The sequence below is a fragment of the Chlorocebus sabaeus genome, chromosome 12 (genome assembly GCF_047675955.1).
Source record: "Chlorocebus sabaeus isolate Y175 chromosome 12, mChlSab1.0.hap1, whole genome shotgun sequence".
In the NCBI taxonomy this organism is placed as follows: Eukaryota; Metazoa; Chordata; class Mammalia; order Primates; family Cercopithecidae; genus Chlorocebus; species Chlorocebus sabaeus.
In genome coordinates, this window is record NC_132915.1 from 108311890 (window position 1) to 108328636 (window position 16747).

The 16747-nt window shown below is 49.9% G+C and overlaps 1 protein-coding gene across 5 annotated transcripts in view; it reads right to left on the minus strand.

Moving 5' to 3' along the window:
* Window positions 1-16747, minus strand: part of AK8 (adenylate kinase 8) — a 155530-nt gene that overhangs the window by 15706 nt on the left and 123077 nt on the right. The window contains exon 12 of one of the 5 annotated variants that reach the window (XM_008005850.3): window positions 14256-15219. The exons of the other annotated variants lie outside the window; for them this stretch is intronic. Within the exon in view, the coding sequence (XP_008004041.2) occupies window positions 15114-15219 (106 nt within the window). The 3' untranslated portion in view covers window positions 14256-15113. Of the gene's footprint in view, window positions 1-14255; window positions 15220-16747 lie in introns of those variants that run through there. 5 annotated transcript variants of the gene reach the window in all.

Genomic DNA, 16747 nt, shown 5'->3' on the forward strand with positions numbered 1-16747 from the left:
TATCAGGCAATATAAAATACTGTTTGATCCCACTCAAAAAATGTATAGAAAAGAAAAATAATGCAACATTAAGAATGATTATTTCTGGGCCGGGCATGGTGGCTTATACCTGTAATCCCAGCACTTTGGGAGGCCGAGGCAGGGGGATCACCCAAGCTCAGGAGTTTGAGACCAGACTGGCCAAGATGGCAAGACCCCATCTCTACTAAAAATATAAAAATTAGGTGCAGGCGCGGTGGCTCATGCCTGTAATCCCAGCACTTTGGGAGGCCAAGGCAGGTGGATCACAAGGTCAGGAGATTGAGACTATCCTGGCTAACACGGTGAAGCCCCGTCTCTACTAAAAATACAAAAATTAGTCGGGCATGGTGGCAGGTGCCTGTAGTCCCAGCTACTCAGGAAGCTGAGGCAGGAGAATGGCATGAACCCGGGAGGCAGAGCTTGCAGTGAGCCGAGATTGCACCACTGCACTCCAGCCTGGGCGACAGAGCAAGACTCCGTCTCAAAAAAAACAAAAACAAACAAAAAATTATCCAGGCATGCTGGCAGATGCCTGTAATCCCAGCTGCTTGGGAGGTTGAGGCAGGAGAATAGCTTGATCCTGGGAAGCAGAGGTTGCAGTGAGCTGAGATCATGTCACTGCATGCCAGTCTGGGCAACAGAGAGAGAGAGACTCTGTCTCAAAAAAAAAAAAAAAAAAAAAGACTGTTCCTGCTTATCTTTACTTTCTCTTTTCAGCTCCATATATTTAAAAAATTTTTACAACATATAATATATGATTTTTGTAAAGAGAAACAAGTCAGAGTTTTTTTTTGTTTTGTTTCATTTTTTAAGTCAACTTCAAGCCAGACACAGTGACTTGTGCCTATAATCCCAGCTACTTGGGAGGCTGAAGCAGGGAGGGCTGCTTGAGGCCAGAAGTTTGAGACCAGCCTGAGCAACATAGTGAGACCCTCTCACTAAAAACAATTAAAATAAAATTTAAAAAGTCAACTTCTACTAACATAGAAGTCAGGAAGAAAAGAGAAATACCCTGTGTACCACCAGCAACAGCCTTGCCTTCCGTAAACCAGGTCCAGGCCCCAAGGGGGAGGAAGGGCAGGTTGATGGCGGGGATGTTACGAAGTAGCGGCAGAACAAGGCCCTTACCTTGCAGGGCAAAGCACGCATTCTTGTTTGGTTCCCACACAGTGGCATGCTGGTAACCCAGCTTTTGGCAGTGAGGTGGGTCGACCCCTGATTTGTAGCATTTGCCAATATCCCCATCATCTAGTCAATTTCAAGCTGCCGCATGCCGTCCTTAAATGCGGAAGAGAAGTCCACATTCGGACCTCAGGAGCTGGTGCAGGCCAGTTCTAGCACGCCCCTGCCACAGCAGCCCTCTAAGGTGGAGCAGGGATTACTGTTCCCATTTTACCAACAAGGGTACTAGTCAGATGGCCACTTTTTATCAGGCACTGTGCTTGAAGCCAGGCACTTCCTGGGTGTTGTAATCCTCACAACACCCCAATGAGTGATTATGGATGATGCTTACTTTTCACATGAGCAAACACACGAGGTCCAGAAAGATCAGATGCCTGCACAAGGTTATTTGGCTAAAAAGGGGTAGAGACTTGAACCGAGGATAGTCTGCTTCCAAATTCGTGCCCATAACCACGTGGGGGTACCATTTCTCTCCAACAAGGAGCTCATCTTGCACTTAGTGACCGTGTGCGGTGGGCTGAGTTCCTTGCTTTGAGCCTTCTCCAGAGGTGTGAGACAAGGAACAGACATTTTTAGGGAGGTGAGAGGGAAGAAGTAAGGTTCCTGACTACGCAGTGGAATGGGCAGCTGAGATGGGTGAGACTTGGTTCTGGTCAGCTCCCAGTTTGGATTTGGGGATGAACAGAGACCTGTGCACCTCTGGCCTCCTGCAGTCTTAGAGCTGAGCACTCCCCCACCCTACTCTGGGGCTGCATCCCTCACCTGCATGGGGGACCCAGGCGAGGAACCCACCCAGGCCTTGGAAAATGCGGTTGATGAATGGTCACCTTCATCTCCAGGGCTGCACTCCTTGTCAGAAGCATTTGGCTCCTTTGTTGATGGGTGCGGATGCAGAAGGGTTGACCAATCCTAGTATCCAGAAGACTTCTTTGAGGTGGCATCTGGTGTGTTTGTCCTACTCTCAGAAGATGGTGGGCCTGGGGGTCCCATCCCCAGCCTGAGGACCCTCACTATCATCTGGCTGTTCCCAAGTGGCACCTGGCCACCCAGCCTTCCCTGCCACATGGGTGGGAGTGCCTTTTTCCCTCATTTCCTGGGATACCCTAGGCAAGTTGAATCAACCACAGCAAGACCAGCCAGTCTGTGCCAGGTCATGGCACCATCTGCACCAGCAGCTCTCAGGTGCAGGTATGGAGCACAGGAGCACACTTTAAAAACTCTGGCAGGGTCTTTCTCCTGGTTCCAGGCAGGGCCTGTGTCCGAATCCCCCCCGACATTGCTCTTTCACGCCTGTGCACACTTGGGAGTTAGCAGTCAGTGCAAAGTTCCTGCATGCTCCTGGAAACCCATCATCTTCGCTGGGCACTGCACCGCACCTTCTACCTGGCACTCAGAGCTCTAACAACCACTTAGCTTGACAGTGGGAACATTAGTCAACACCGATCAACACTGAAGTGGCCCTGTTTGGACACCAGTCAAGATCCATTGGTCAGCAACAGCCCCCAAAAAACAGCTGGGTTGCTGAACATTTCCTCTACGTCCTGAGGTACGGCCGGTGCCGAGAGGCCCCACTCAGATCCCCCTTCCAGAAAGAGCCTGAGGCTCAGCTGTAAGGAGCGTGGTTACCACAGCCTCCAGCTGAAGCATCTTGAGGGTCTGGAGCTCTAGTTTTTGTTTTTGTTTTGACATCTTTACTGAGCTATAATTCACCCGTGTAATGAGTCTAATTCAATGGATTTAGTATATTCAGAGTTGTGCCATCATCAACACTATCTAAGTATGGAATATTTTCATCACTCCAAAAAGAAACCCTGAACCCACGAAGTCACTTCCCCTTCCCCAGCTCCCAGCCCTAAGCAAGCACTGATGGACTTTCTGTCTCCACGGATTTTCCTATTCTGCACATTTCACAATACACGGCTCTCCAAGTCTCCATCTAAGATAAAAAGAAAGTGGACTTCACAAGATTGTGTTAAGGATTAAATAAGACGATCCATAGAAAGCACTTAACACATAATTACACAGAAGATCCACGAGGGCCAGTGTGCCAGGCTGCTTTCACTTAGCCTGATGTTTTCAAGGTTCATCCAGACTGTTGCATGGATCAGAGAACTTCATTCTTCGTGCAGCCAAACAGGGTTCCATTCTTTGGATCTCTCACATTTCGTTTATGCATCCACCAGTTGATGGACTTGGACTTTTTTTTTTTTTCTTGAGAGAGAGAGTCTCATTCTGTTGCCCAGGCTGGAGTGTAATGACAATCACAGCTTACTGCAGCTTCGACCTCCCGGGCTCAAGCAATCCTCCTGCTTCAGCCTCCCGAACAGCTGGGACTACAGCACATGCCACTACGCCCAGCTAATTTTAAAAAACATTTTTTGTAGAGACAGGGTCTCACCATATTGCCCAGGTTGGTCTTCCAGGCTCAAGCAATCCACTCACTGTGGCCTCCCAAAGTACTGGGATCACAGGCGTGAGCCACTGTGCTGGCCAACCAATGGGTTTTTAACCTAAGCTTTTGAGCCAAGGTCACACTCTGGGGTGATCTTTGGCCAAAGACTAAGCACGACAGGGGTACCAGGGCCTGGCATTTCTGCCCATCGCAGCCCTCCGAGGGGCTGTCAGGGGCTGCGCCAGGTCTGCGTCATGATCCACAGCTCCTCACCAACCTGACTTTGGGCTCTTTTCCTGGTCCAGGTGTGCCTTCCCCATTAACTCCTCTTCACTCCTGACCCTGCGTCAGCATCTGCTTCCCGAGATCACATCCTGACAAGGCCTTAGTGTGTAATAACAACACGGAACCCACGTGGGCCCCCACACCAGCGCTCTGCTGTTAGGCCTCCGTGAGGCCATTTCATCCTCATCACAAACTTGAGAGGCAGGGGGTGTCATTAGAACAGATGAGGGAACTGAGGGACAGAGGAGTTCAGCAACCAATCCAAGTTCTCCGGCCAGAAGTGATGGAGCCATGACTCAAAACCCAGGTGGCTTCTCCAGTGTCAGTGCCCTTGGTCACAGCACTCCATTGTGATTCCGCTCAAGGAATAAGGTGGGGACGGGGGGTTGGCCTCCCACTGCTTGGCTCAAGCCACAAGCCCTGGCTGCGTGTGTAGCTTTAGCTCCCCGGGGCTGCTCTGTGAGGCCCACGTTCAGAGCCAGCTGGAGTCAATGTCATCTTTCTCCACCTGCAACAGATCAGGTGGAAGAGATTCGAGGTGGGAAACACAGCAGATGCTCTGTCATGGAGGCCTACCCATGTGTCTCTGCTTGCGACCTGACCTGCCATCGGGTGGCCCCACAGGCACGGGTCTGAGAGCAGGGTGTGCAGGTCCGGGATCTTTGGGTCACCTGGAGGACAAGTGCATCTCCTTGTCACTGGTCACTGGAAACGGGGGAGCGGAGACATGCATAGGTGTGCTAATTTTGAGGTTTCCTTCCTCAGAGTCAGTCTCCATCAGTGACAAGCGCTGCTTTAAAATCTGTCTCTGGTGAAAAGTTACATAAGCACATTCCAGTGTTCCTCTGCCACAGCACCGCTGCTACCCACCGCCAGATTCCCCAGCCCTCACTTTTCTGCTATATAAATATCTATCTATCTATATAAACGTGCTGCAGACAAACCTGTGTTTTAACCTTTTCTGCAGCTGGAGCTTTTCCACGAATCCCTCTGTCTACAAGTGTTTTACTTCTTGGTTTTCATTTTAATCCTTTGCCTTCCATTAATCAGCACCAAAAGCGTTTTATTGATATTTCCTACCTGCCGGGCACTGGTAGTAAGCACGTTACATGCACGTGCTGTCTTATTTAATCCTCGTGAGAAGTACACGACCCCGGTACTGTGATCGTGCCCATTTCGAGGGTGCAAAGACTCGGGCTCTGAGAGGTGAAGAGTTGCCTCCAGGCTGGCCTCCAGGGCCAGCTGAATCTAGGTCGCTCCGTTGCTGCTCTGCGAAGCTCTCAGATGTAAAATAATCGTGCTTTGCTCCCTGAAGTTGGCAGAGCCCCCCTGAAGTCTCCAGTGAGGATCAGGAAACGGGCAGTGAACCTACCGGGACTCAGGCTGGCTAGCGGGCGGGACTGGAGTTGACCCTGCTTACATGCCCCCACTCTCCCGGGTGTGCGAGACCCCACCTCAGACTTCCCCGTGTCCCCCATTACGTAGCGGGTGTTCTGGCTCCCACCCTCCAATGTGCCTCCCTAAGGATACCGGGCACAGCTGTCTCTCAGGACTAAAGATGAATTCCACAGATTCCAAAAGACCCTTCGTCCCCAGTCACAGCTGCCTTGCCTAAAGAATCTGCCACCGTGGTTGTTAAACCCACACTTTAATTACTCCAAAATTATGTTAAATCCTTGCATAAATATTGCAGTGGCATCTTCTGAAGAATTTCATTACAGTAAGTTGGGTTGCCGCCAGAGCTCTCCACTAAAAAGTAAGAGGAGAATAGACACGTGCCAAAAAAAAAGGATAGATATTGTTTTCAAAATAAAAAGGCAAGGAGGTCATCCTCTGTCAGATCACGCAGGTGTCAAAGAGAAACGGTCTCATAATAGCAGAAATCTCCCATTTTACAGACCGAAGGGGAAAAAAATACCCTTCAGCCCTCTAATCTAATAGGATTCGCTTCTGGAAAAACCTAAATCTGATTAAATATTAATAACCAGTGGTATTAATTAAGGGGGAAAAGTCCATCAAGAGAACCCCAATATGTTTACAGTGTCCCCAGGAAACTGGGAAAATTCACAATCAAGTGTGTAAATGTTCTAAAAAAGGGTCCTGAATATTTTATGAATATTTGTCATAAAACAGAAATAATAACCACTGTGCAGAGCTATTAGAATTAATATTTATGCTGCCCGCCATGAAATATTCATGGGGACAGAGAAAGGGGGGCCGTAAGACAAGAATTAATTTACATTGGGCTCGGTTTACCCGCTGGCTTGATGTTTAAAGACGGTTGACAAGCCTCCATATGAATCCGCCAGTCACTTCCCGCAGTCTGCGGAGTGGAGGGGGTGGAGACGGGTCCGGGCTGCTGACAGCTCACAGATTGAGTTTCTGACAGCCCTTAAAAAAACCTAAACGGCCCCCCACCTTTTTCCCCTTCTTCTATTGCCCAAGGCGCTCTGTTCTGCCACCGTTCATCCGATCTCCCCTTCCATCTGCTGAAATTAACGAATTAATGAGCGCGACGCGCTTTACGGTGGGGCCCTATGAATGTTTACAGGCGATTAAATTATAATGCGGGGCGGCTGTATAATTCATGAACCAATTAAAGGAAGTGTTAGTTGATTTGATGGGATGAGGACGTACAAAATGCATTTAACTAATGGGGAACCGCGGGCTGCCCAGGGCCGGCTCCCTCTCTCGGATTACACGGCTAATTGCTCGACTTTACGGGGCTGTCACAGATAGCCATACATATTTCATTGTTCTCAAATACTTCAGTTGTGTGCGTCCGTGTCGCGGCTGTAATGTGGAGAAGGCCGGCCAAACTTGGGTGTAGTTACAGTGCCCGAGCTGGGCCCCGGCAGAAACCTGAGCTCCAGAGTCGGGTGTCTGGACCATTAGGTGATTAAAAAGGCTCAGCCTGCGATCGCCTTTTGTTTTACTACGTTCTCTTCAGGACACTAATTCCGGATGCTGACTTCATGACCGTGGCGGCACTGGGGCCCTGATCCCTTTTTTTTTCCGGGGAATAGAGGGGAGGTCCACAGCCCCCTGTACTGTTCAAGCCCTCTGTGCCCTTGAAACCCAATGTCCCCAGTGCAGGGGTCCCTCAGGACAGTCCACCTGAGACAATCCCCAAGCTAAGAGTTTCCCTCAGGCCTGACTTTGTCCATCCATACAAGGCGGTCACTGGGAACTTCTTTAAACGCGGCCTAAACTTGGACCCAAACTTGAAGCTGTCATCAGCTCTTTGAAGTATGTTTGGAAGGAAATCAGCAGAGAAGAGCAAATGCATCCTCCGCAAGAAGGAGTAAAATTATCCTGGTGCTCAGGAAGAGAGGATGCTTCCAGAATTCTGTGAGCCGAAGGACAGAGGAGACAAAGGTGGCTGACTTCCCAGCTGGAGCAAAGGAGATGCTGAGTTTAGGGAGATGCTGCCTTCATCCAGCAATCCCAGTGCGCTCTGCGGGGAGCAGGGTGAGACCATCGGAGCCCCGCAGCCAACCAGTCAGTCCTCCGAGATGGTTCTATTCTCTCCTCTCGCTTCCAAGCCAAAGCCTGGCATTCACCTGAGCCAAGCAAACGCACGCATACACACACACAGACACACACAAAACAAATGAAAAGCCCTGTGGTTACCACCTTCAATCCTCCCGTGGACACCTACAAAAGAATTTCTTTTACTCCCACTTTCGTGAGTAGGGCCTGGGCAGCAGCCAGAGCTGGGGCTTTGGGGTCTGCACTCCTGGGATCAAGGCTCACACCCTTCTGCAGACACCAGGGCTGTGTGGTCGAGGGCAGCCCCAGGTTCCCCATCTAAGGGGACAGGGATGGCAATAGGTGAGGAGGACTAAAAGCGCTAACCCGTGGCCTTAGTGTCGAGGCTGGCACGTGATAATTACCCAATTTAGTCAGTCAATACTGTTATCACATGATAATAGAGATTCCGACTCGTGCAACAGGGAGGCTACATCCATCACTTTTCTCTTCCACAAACGCACATGACAGTAGGGTTTGGCTTCCACCCCTTAATTGCGCAGTGGACACTGTGCTGTCAAATGAAGCAAACAATGAGGTCTAAAGAATGCCTTATGGAGGCAGCAGAATAGATCCAGGTGGGAAAGGTTGCAGAAGCCCGAGGGCCACATGTGAGGAGAGCACTCAAACAGTCTTAGCTTCAAGAACGAAAGAAGGGCCAACTGCACATTAAAAGAAAGGAAGTTCATTTGGTCTAAAATATTTAACTGGGGCCTAATTTAAAATGAAGTTATCAATTAGTAGCCAAGCTGGGTTTAACGCATTCTGGTTTCAAATCAAACGAAACTATCATTCATCAAATACCACTGCCTTAAATATTTTACCGTTGTTACCTTATATCATCTTACAAAGTAAACAGTATTCTCAATGCATACACGGGGCAACTGAGGCTCAGAGGAGCCAAGTGTCTTGGTTCAGAAATCTCTTTTAAGCAAATATTTGTGCAAGCATAAAGATATAGGGACAAGATTTCTCACTGCTGAATTACTTTTTTGAGACAGAGTCTCGCTCTGTTACCAGGCTGGAGTGCAGTGGTACGATCTCGGCTCACTGCAACCTCCGCCTCCCGAGTTCAAGCGATTCTCTTGACTCAGCCTCCTGAGTAGTTGGGACTACAGGCGTGTGCCACCACACCCAGCTAATTTTTGTATTTTTAGTAGAGACGGGGTTTCACCATGTTGGCCAGGATAGTCTCGATCTCTTGATCTGCCCACCTCAGCCTCCCAAAGTCCTGGGATCACAGGCGTAAGCCACTGCCCCTGGCTTTTTTTTTTTTTTTTTTTTTCCTTTTTTGAGATGGAGTCTGGTTCTGTTGCACAGGCTGGAGTGCAGTGGTGCGATCTTGGCTCGCTGCAGCCTCTGCCTCCCAGGTTCAAGCGATTCTCATGCCTCAACCTGTAGCTGGGATTACACCATGCCTGGCTAATTTTTTTGTATTTTATAGAGATGGGGTTTCACCATGTTGGCCTGGCTGGCCTTGAACTCCTGACCTCCAGTGATCTGCCTGCCTTGGTCTCTCAAAGTGCTGGGATTATAGGTGTAAGCCACCATGGCTTGCCTTACTTTATATGTCTGCTTTTTATTTATTTTTATTTTTACAATGAGACTGTACTATTTCTACAATTAAGAAAAACACTAATTATAAAATCACAGGCTGGAAGTGGTGGCTCACGCCTGTAATCCCAGCACTTTGGGAGGCTAAGGCAGGTGGATCGCCTGAGGTCAGGAGTTCGAGACCAGCCTGGCCAACATAATGAAACCCCGTCTCTACTAAAAATACAAAAAGTAGCCGGGCATGGTGGCAGGCGCCTGTAGTCTCAGTTACTTGGGAGTCTGAGTCAGGATAATCACTTGAACCCAAGAGGTGGAGGTTGCATGAGCTGAGACGGCGCCATTGCACTCCAGCCTGGGCAACAAGAGCTAAACTCCCTCTCAGAAATAAATAAACAAACAAATAAATAAAATCACAAGAAAAGGTTTATTGTTAAAAACAGAAAAGTGTGAATTTTCAGCTACAGGACCAACATAATGGTGATAACATGTAAGATTGGACCAGACTTCCTTATGTGCAGATCACACAATGCACAGATCTAAAGCTTCATGTGTCTGAGCAGTGGCCTCAGTCTCTTATCAAACCCCCCATATTATTGTGGAATCAGAACTTCATTTCAATGAGAGTGGGCAGACTGGGGACAAGGACACAGCAAATGCTGGCCACTGAGAAGGACAAACAGTGGGACGACCTTTCACCCAGGTGCCAGCCTCCCAGGTGCTCAGGTGTGAGAGGACTCAGGTGAGGAAGTGTGAATAGCTCAGTGCAAATCAATGCCACTGGTTTAAGAAAATCAAATGACGTTATTCGTTCATTCAACAAATATTTACCCAGTGCTTCCTAGATGCTAGTTGCTGGCTGCCCTAGAAACTAGAGATCTAGTGGTGAACGAGCCAGGCACATTCCTGGCCTCCCACAGCTTACAACGTGTGTTTAGATGCACACAGATACCATCTGCCTGTGGTACTTGGGGTTGATCTCGAGATTACAAGATGCAAATATGTCCTATGAAAAGACCAGTTTGCAATCGGCAAAGGGATGAGATCCACAAGTTGTTCAGTAAATATGGTTTGGAGAAGGAGGGTGACGTACACACTAATGTCTTGGATGGATAATGTTTCTGATGAAGTGGCTAAGTTGTTTTTGTTTGTTTGTTGTTTTGAGACTAAGTCTCACTCTTGACCCGAGGCTGGAGTGCAAAGGCGTGATCTCGGTTCACTGCAACCTCCGCCTCCCGGGTTCAAGCGATTCTCTTGCCTCAGCCTCCCGAGTAGCTGGGATTACAGGCGCCTGCCACCATGCCCGGCTAATTTTTGTATTTTTAGTACAGACGGGGTTTCACCATGTTGGCCAGACTGGTCTCAAACTCCTGACCTCAGGTGATCTGCCCATCTCGGCCTCCCAGTGTGCTGGGATTACAGGCATGAGCCACCGCGCCCGGCCAGAAGTGGCCAAGTTGTTAAACAGCTAATATTTACAATGTTTTTCACGAGCTAAGCATGCTACATAACATAATTTCATGTAATCTTCTGTTTGTAGGAGTTAGGCACAACCACCACCCATCCCCTATTTGATAGGTGTGGGAACTGGGTCTCAGGGAAGTTATCGAGCTTCTCAAGGTCCCATCCCTAGTAAAGGCAGACTCTGGGTTCAGGCACTGGACACCCTGGCCTGCCATAACCATGGGGCATGACCGCCTCTCTGGACGCTCTTGTGCGAGGCACCTCGTAAAGCGCCCTGGCTCTTCAGGGGCCCCGTGCCGGGCACTCTGTGAGGATGCACAGGATACCTCTCACTGCATCTTCATGACAAGCCTGGGACATGGGTATAACTGTCACCCCCATCTTACGGATGAGGCAGCTTGCCCCGATATCCGCCGATGAGTGACCCGGAAGAACCTGAGACCCACAGCTGCTGGACTCCAACATCCAGGGTGGGAAGCACTGGGCTGTGTTGCGGTTTCCCAAATGCAGGAAGGTCTCTTAAGTGTTCCGTATTTACTCTTTTTTTTTTTTTTTGAGATAGATTTGTTCATCGATAATTTTTATTTTTTAAATTGATGGGAAAAATCCTCTTGCAGGGATGGACTGGAGGTGAGGGCAGTTGAAGGGATGAGTGGGAAAGCCGACAGCCAGGAGCTCCCAGAACTAGCATGGACAAGAGATGCTCCAGAACTGGCAGGGACAAGAGATGCTCCCAGAACTGGCATGGACAACAGATGCTGCTGTTGGAGGACATGGGGCTGGTGTTGGGGTGGGCATGCACTTGCCATCCTTTTATTTCTTCCCCAACCTACTACCTCTGTCTTCCTATCCTCGAGATACTGACAGCACATTTTTATTGAGTTTCTGCCATGCGTAGGCATCGGGGGGAGGCCTGGGAGGCCCTGATACATCAGGCTTCTTGGCCTCTCTGTGCCCGCCCTGAACCAGCCTCTCTTCCTTCACCTTTTCTCATGGCCTCTGTCCCCCAGGCTGGAGTGCAATGGCGCGATCTCGGCTCACTGCAACCTCCGCCTTCTGGGTTCAAGCGATTCTCCTGCCTCAGCCTCCCGAGTAGCTGGGATTGCAGGCGTGCTCCACCACCCCTGGCTAATTTTTATACTTTTAGTAGAGACGGGGTTTCACCATGTGGGCCAGGCTGGTCTCGAACTCCTGACCTCAAGTGATCTGCCCACCTCCGCCTCCCAAAGTGCTGGGATTACAGGTGTGAGCCACCGTGCCCAGTCCCTCTTCATTTCTTCTACACATCTTTCTGTCCAGCATAGAGGCAGCAGTGGCCAACAGGAGACACGCACCTGTGGCCTTCCCAGCACAATTCTGAGGACTTCCCTGAATATTCCAACTCTGGGACATCCCCTCTGAGCTTTCATTCCAGGAAAACCATGCTTCCTTCTCGAATTTCTAAATAGGATCAGAAGCTCTTACTTGTGGACTAGCAAAGACAAGGGTTTAGATTCTAGCGCTTCAAATAGGACTCCGTCTGGTGAATCCCACCAGGACGTGAGCTCCCCAAGGAGAGCCACTTCAGAGAGAAGTTCCCTTAGGCTCCCTGCCCTCCCAAATCTGCACTAACTTCAGGCTGCATCCAGAGATACCAAGGGAAATTAGATACAAATTGTACCCTGGATTTGACTTTGCAATTGGAAGAAACCTCGATTTGTGAGGGTAAAGGTCACCGCCTGGAAGGCCTAACCCAAAGGCCAGCCCTGTGGCTTGGCCAGGCCAAGAGAAGCCTCCCCTAATTGCCTATGGAAAAGAACCCAGGGTTAAACTGTTTATCTGGGTTATGCTTCCAGGTTAAACTTCCTAAGTGAACCGACCCAAGGAGGTGAAACCTGAATTTCTAGATAAAGCTTTTCCATGTCTTTGGCCAGGTACACAGAACTGCAATTTAAAACTTCTGGGTTTTATGCCATGTGCCGTGGCTCATGCCTGTAATCCCAGCACTTTGAGAGGCCAAGGCAGGCAGATCATTTGAGGTCAGGAGTTCAAGACCAGTCTGGCCAACATGGTGAAACCCCGTGTCTATTAAAAATACAAAAATTAGCCAGGCGTGATGGTGCACACCTGTAATCCCAGCTACTCAGGAGGCTGAGGCAGGGGAATCGTTTGAACTGGGGAGGCAGAGGTTGCAGTGAGCCGAGATCATGCCATTGCACTCTAGCCAGGATGACAGACTGAGACTCCAAAAAAAAAAAAAAAAAAAACTTCTTGGTTTTGCTAGTTGTCTGTGAATTAAATCTATGATTCCAGCTGAGAAGCCTGCGACATCCTGGTGTCATCTCCCTCCCAGGGCCATCACCCTGCGATAATCCTGGTCTGTGTGTGACGGCTGACTAGCACAAACGCTCTCAAAGAAGTACTGTGCAGCCACTGACAGTGAGGCTGGGGACAGCATCTGTGAACATGGGTTCGTGGTATATTCCGTAGAGGAAAGGGCTGTGATATAATGTGTGCAATTAAGACCCTGTTTTCATTTTTATTATTTATTTATTTTTGAGAAGGAGTCTCGCTCCGTCGCCCAGGCTGGAGTGCAGTGGCGCAATCCGGGCTCACTGCAACCTCTGCCTCCCGGGTTCAAGCGATTTTCCTGCCTCAGCCTCCTGAGTAGCTGGGACTACAGGCATGCAGCACCATGCCCAACTAATTTTTTTTTTTTGTATTTTTAGTAGAGATGGGGTTTCATCATGTTGGTCAGGCTGGTCTCCAACTCCTGACCTCAAATGATCCGCCCGCCTCGACCTCCCAAAGCGCTGGGATTATAGGCATGAGCCCGGCCAAGACCTGTTTTTATAGAGTAATTTTTAAAATGTTGGAATAGACATATACCCAAATGTCAACATTGGTTATCTTCAGACATTGGAAATATTTTTACTTAGCTGCATTTTCTAACTTTTCTACAATAAGTAGATGCCCTGTGTAATAAAATGTTTGAAATAACCACCATCGCCACACCCCGCCCTCACCTTGTTCCTCCAGTGGTTTCCCTTCCCCCAGCTCTTCTGGAATAGACCTGGCTGTTCCTGGCCCAGGACATGGGCACTGGCTGCCCCACACCCATCCCCCCTGCAGAGCTCTTCCTCCCCTCCTCCTGCAGCTGGCTCCTTCCTTCCATTCAAGTCTGAGCTTCCATTCAAGTCTGAGCTTCCATTCAAGTCTGATCAGCCCTCCCCAGAAGCACTATCCCCTGCCAGCGCATCCAAACCAATCACCTTGCCCCTACTCGATCATGCCATGGCATTTTAATCCCACATAAATCACTTGGTCCTAGCAGGTATTTCTCCTCTGTTTATTTGTCTAATGTCCGCCTCCTCCCTTGGGAATGTTTTGCTTGTTTCTGTGGCCCCAGCATCTGGAACGGTGCCGGGCAAAGAGAAGCCTACAATAAATACTTCTGGAGTGAACAAATTGAAGTGTGAGTCCTTCCCTTACTACTAGGAATAGCAGCTGCCACAACTGGGCTCCGAGCTAAGCACTCCACATTGGGGAATCACGCCGCATTCCCACTGAGGAAGGAGCCAGGCCATTGTTGACCTCTTTTAGTCCCAGAGACATAAAGTAACCTCCCCATCACCCCCCTAGTAAGTCGGCTGGTTCTGGGCTCTCTCATCTTGCCGCTCCATTGCCAAGAACATCCCCCATCCCCTGCCAGTGGCTGAGCCTGGCCCTGCAGGACGTGGGCCTGGCAGGCAGATGGTCCTGGCCCCACTGGCAGGGTCCCCACAACTCCTATCTCAGAAGGGCTTAGGGGCAGCAGCCCAGTTAGAACTGCTCATGGGACATGTCCACAAAGCTGCACACTCTGTTTGCTTAGACGATGGGTTTATTTGGGGTGGCTGGGGCAGAGAGGGCTCATGAGTGCGGGGGCTGAAGCCATCCCTGGACTAATCCCCAGGTACTCACGTCCTGGTAGGGAAGGGCCCCGGCACAGGCTCAGGCTGGTGGCTTTAAACCAGTTTCCTTGCTGGAGGGTATGGCTCATCCCCAGGCTGGGGCGGAACGGCACCAGCGTATCCCCGCTGTGGAGAGCATGCAGCCCCTCCATGTTCACTGCGAAAGGAGACAAGTGCTCTCACACCCCATCCCCGCAGCCTCCTGGAGTGGCACTCAGGTGACAATGGTGACCGGAGGGAGCATGCACGAAGGCCTCCTCTTTGTATTTACGAATCCAGTCTCTCCACTGCCATCTGAATTAGGTCTCATCATCGCTTCCACTTCATGATGGAGAAGGAGCTCTCCAGGTGGGATAAGTCATTCAGACAGCGCAACCCACAAAGGGCACTGCAGCCCGGAGTGCGGGACGAGAAGGCAGCTCTTTGCCCTCACACCACGCTGCCTGTCTCCAAAGGACCCACTGCAGGGCGACTTGGTTAACGGCTGAGAACCAACTCAGCTCAGCAGAAACTCCAGGGAAAGAAGAGGAGGCCACATGGCCGCCTAGGACCTCTGCAACAACATGCTACCAGGAGACGGCAGAACAGGCAAGGTCAGGAAAGGGGAAGCGGATGATACTCTTTGATATTTCTGAAGTACCTCGGCCACAAGCAAGCACAGAGATGCATTTCAGTTTGGGATAGAAATGGCTATTTGCATTTCATCATCTTTGAGCAGGACCGCAGACAAATATGGGACCCATGATGGAGCCAAGTCAGCGTACTGCAGTGTGAGCCCAAGGTGATATCCAGCAGGCCTTCGAGAGGTGTGGGCACCCAGCGTGTAACATTGGCATTAACCACCAGTGACTCTGAATGTTCCTGGAAGATCAGTAAGCGTGCAAATGAGAAAACAGGATCGACCCCCATCCCTACCTGATTGGAAACATATCAGGCCGCCCCCCTTTCATATCAAGTTTCCATTGTGAAGGCTGAAACTTTCAGTGCCCATTCCTCTTGCCACTGCCCTCTCTGTGATGCTGGCGCTTCCTCCTGCCGCTGTTCCTGGCAGGACACTTGAGCCAAGGGCAGCTTCTCCTCCTCTGCCTCCCCGAGCCATGCCTTTCATACATAAGGAATCAACAGTTTCCAATTTGATTCCATTCTTCTCCAACCACTTAAAGAAAAAGGCCTTATGGCCAGAACATTACCACTGATTTTTTTTTTTTTTTTTTTTTTTTTTTTTTTGAGATGAAATTTCGCTCTTGTTGCCCAGGCTGGAGTGTAATGGTGCGATCTCGGCTCATTGCAACCTCCGCCTCCCGGATTCAAGCACTTTTCCTGCCTCAGCCTCCCAAGTAACTGGGATTACAGGCATGTGCCACCATGCCCAGCTAATTTTGTATTTTTAGTAGAGACGGGGTTTCACCGTGTTGGCCAGGCTGGTCTCGAACTCCTGACCTGAGGTAATCCGCCCGCCTCGGCCTCCTAAAGTGCTGGGATTACAGGCGTGAACCACCACTCCCCACCTTGCTGATATTTTTATCAGCATCTTTCCCTCTTTTAGCTGACAGAAACAAGCACTCACTGTCATGCCAGAATATCTGGATTACAACTTGATTGTCTAAAAGATTTGGCAGGTTTTCATATTTTCCATGTGTCAGGGACCTGGAACGCTACTGTGTCCTGGCATGCCCTCAGCTGCTTTCCTGCCTATGGTATCTCCCAGGTGCCAGGTGCCCTATCCTGCACCCCAAAAGCCACGCTGGGAGACAGTCTGCCGGTCGAGCACCCTCACACCTCAACAAATCCCACCTGACTACACCTGCTCTAAGGCAAACCTCAAAGAACGCACTCACTGTGAAGGACAGTAGTTAGCTGTATCAGATCTGTCTGTTCTGCTAGAGGCAAGCTCCTGGGGAAGGGACCGTGGAGGGCAGGACCACGCCTCACTCCCACCTTTGCATCTCCAGAGCCTGCACCGTGTGCACATAGCCCTCATCACAGGGCTTAATCAGAATTTGCTGAATGAATACGTGATCTTCCTATTGGCTGACAGCCATAAATCACCAGCTATAGAAGTGGCAGCCCCAGTAGCCATTGCATCATAGCATCCCAGGGCCAAAGAGAATACCAGAAGACCCTAATTTCACAGGCAGAGTTGCCTCAGCCCATTGACTGGCTCCAACTCTCAGATGTTTTTGTTTGTTTGTTTGTTTGTTTTTTGAGATGGCGTTTCACTCGTTTCCCAGGCTGGAGTGCAATGGTGCGATATCGGCTCACTGCAACCTCCACCTCCCAGGTTCAAGCGATTCTCCTGCCTCAGCCTCCCAAGTAGCTGGGATCACAGGCATGCGCCACCATGCCCGGCTATTTTTCTATTTTTAGTAGAGATGGGGTTTCACCACGT